Genomic DNA, 1,304 nt, shown 5'->3' on the forward strand with positions numbered 1-1,304 from the left:
GGCGCGAGACGAATTCGGATAAAAATCACAAAAATCATAGTTTCCAACGAATGAGTGCAGGCTTCATCAATCTCCACGTCGCTGTCATCAGCGCATAAATCATGCCAATTGATTTTACTCGAAGCCGGATCCCCACGGTGTCCAAGCGAGCGAGAGACCATCCCACCATTTTTACCAATAGATTTCCTCGGAATGAGATCACCTCTATCTTTACCTTTTCCCTTCGCACCACGGAAAGTCACGGCTTTGTCGACCATGAGTTCACCCTTAGGGACTCCTGTGATAATAGCTTTCCTGCTGAGGATAGAGTCCTCGATACCAGACTTGTGTGCACCCGATGGCTCTTCGCGACACGGGCTGTCGGGCGGGAAGAGGGGAGGGGTTAGGTCCGATGATTCGTGAACGTCTCGAACTGTCATAAGAAAACAAAAGAACTGAAGGGTGAAAGGTCCGAAAAAGGCTTGCAATTGAGCCGACGAATAACCTTCTCTAACGTAGTTGGCCAGGTCTTCTTATCACCGAGCTGCCTGGTCAGGAATTTGACACTGGCGACAGCGCGCTCTGCCAAACCGTTTGAAAAAGAAGCATATGGCGACTCCACCCGATGCTTCACTGCTCTTAGCGAGAGCATTTCAGCTAGTGGACGCCCACGGAAACACGGGCCTCCGTCAGTGCGAAGCAAGGCCGGAGCACCCAATAAAGCGAAGAGGCTAGCCATCTCGGTCGCCACTGTGGCACTTTTTCGATCCTTCAAGGGAGATACTACAGTGAATCCGCTGAAATGGCACGTCAGCAACAATACCGCGCAAAATCTGCGCTTGCAAACCCAGCCTATCTCGGCAAGGTCAGCTGAAACCGTAGACCAACACTCCTGCACGCCTGTGCGGAAAGAGCGGGCTGAGCGCCTATTAAATGACTAGACTAGAAGCGCCTATTAAATGACAAACGACACACTTCACAGGTACCGCACACAGCCTCCAAGAAGGAATGAAGCCGGGGGATATAAAAGCATCTGGACACCAACCATCGTATGTTACGACGATCAAAGCAGCCAGTTTCACCATGGTATGCATCGACGATCGAATGTGCGTGCTGCTCTCCCTCGGAAGTATCCGTGGGAACATAATAACATGTACGAGTCGCGGAGACTCCGTTCACCTCCGGGGTTTGGAATCTCTTCATTAGAAGACCATCGTCAGCCAAAGAGAAATCCTGTAGTTTTGCCGCCACTCCCGATATCGGGGCTGTAGCGGGCCCTACCGGGGCAACATCCGGGGGTGGGGATGAACTGAGGGATCTGAGTA

General features: G+C 51.8%; 1 protein-coding gene across 1 annotated transcript; it reads right to left on the bottom strand.

Moving 5' to 3' along the window:
* Positions 1–519: 519 nt before the first annotated feature.
* Positions 520–868, bottom strand: Pmar_PMAR011288 (conserved hypothetical protein; the record flags this gene model as incomplete). The annotated part of the gene is made up of 1 exon (XM_002784544.1): positions 520–868. A coding segment is annotated over one exon (349 nt), but the record flags the coding sequence as incomplete, so codon positions are not given.
* Between the last annotated feature and the right edge of the window lie 436 nt (positions 869–1,304).

Source organism: Perkinsus marinus (assembly GCF_000006405.1).
Source record: "Perkinsus marinus ATCC 50983 genomic scaffold scf_1104296934856, whole genome shotgun sequence".
Lineage (NCBI taxonomy): Eukaryota > Perkinsozoa > Perkinsida > Perkinsidae > Perkinsus > Perkinsus marinus.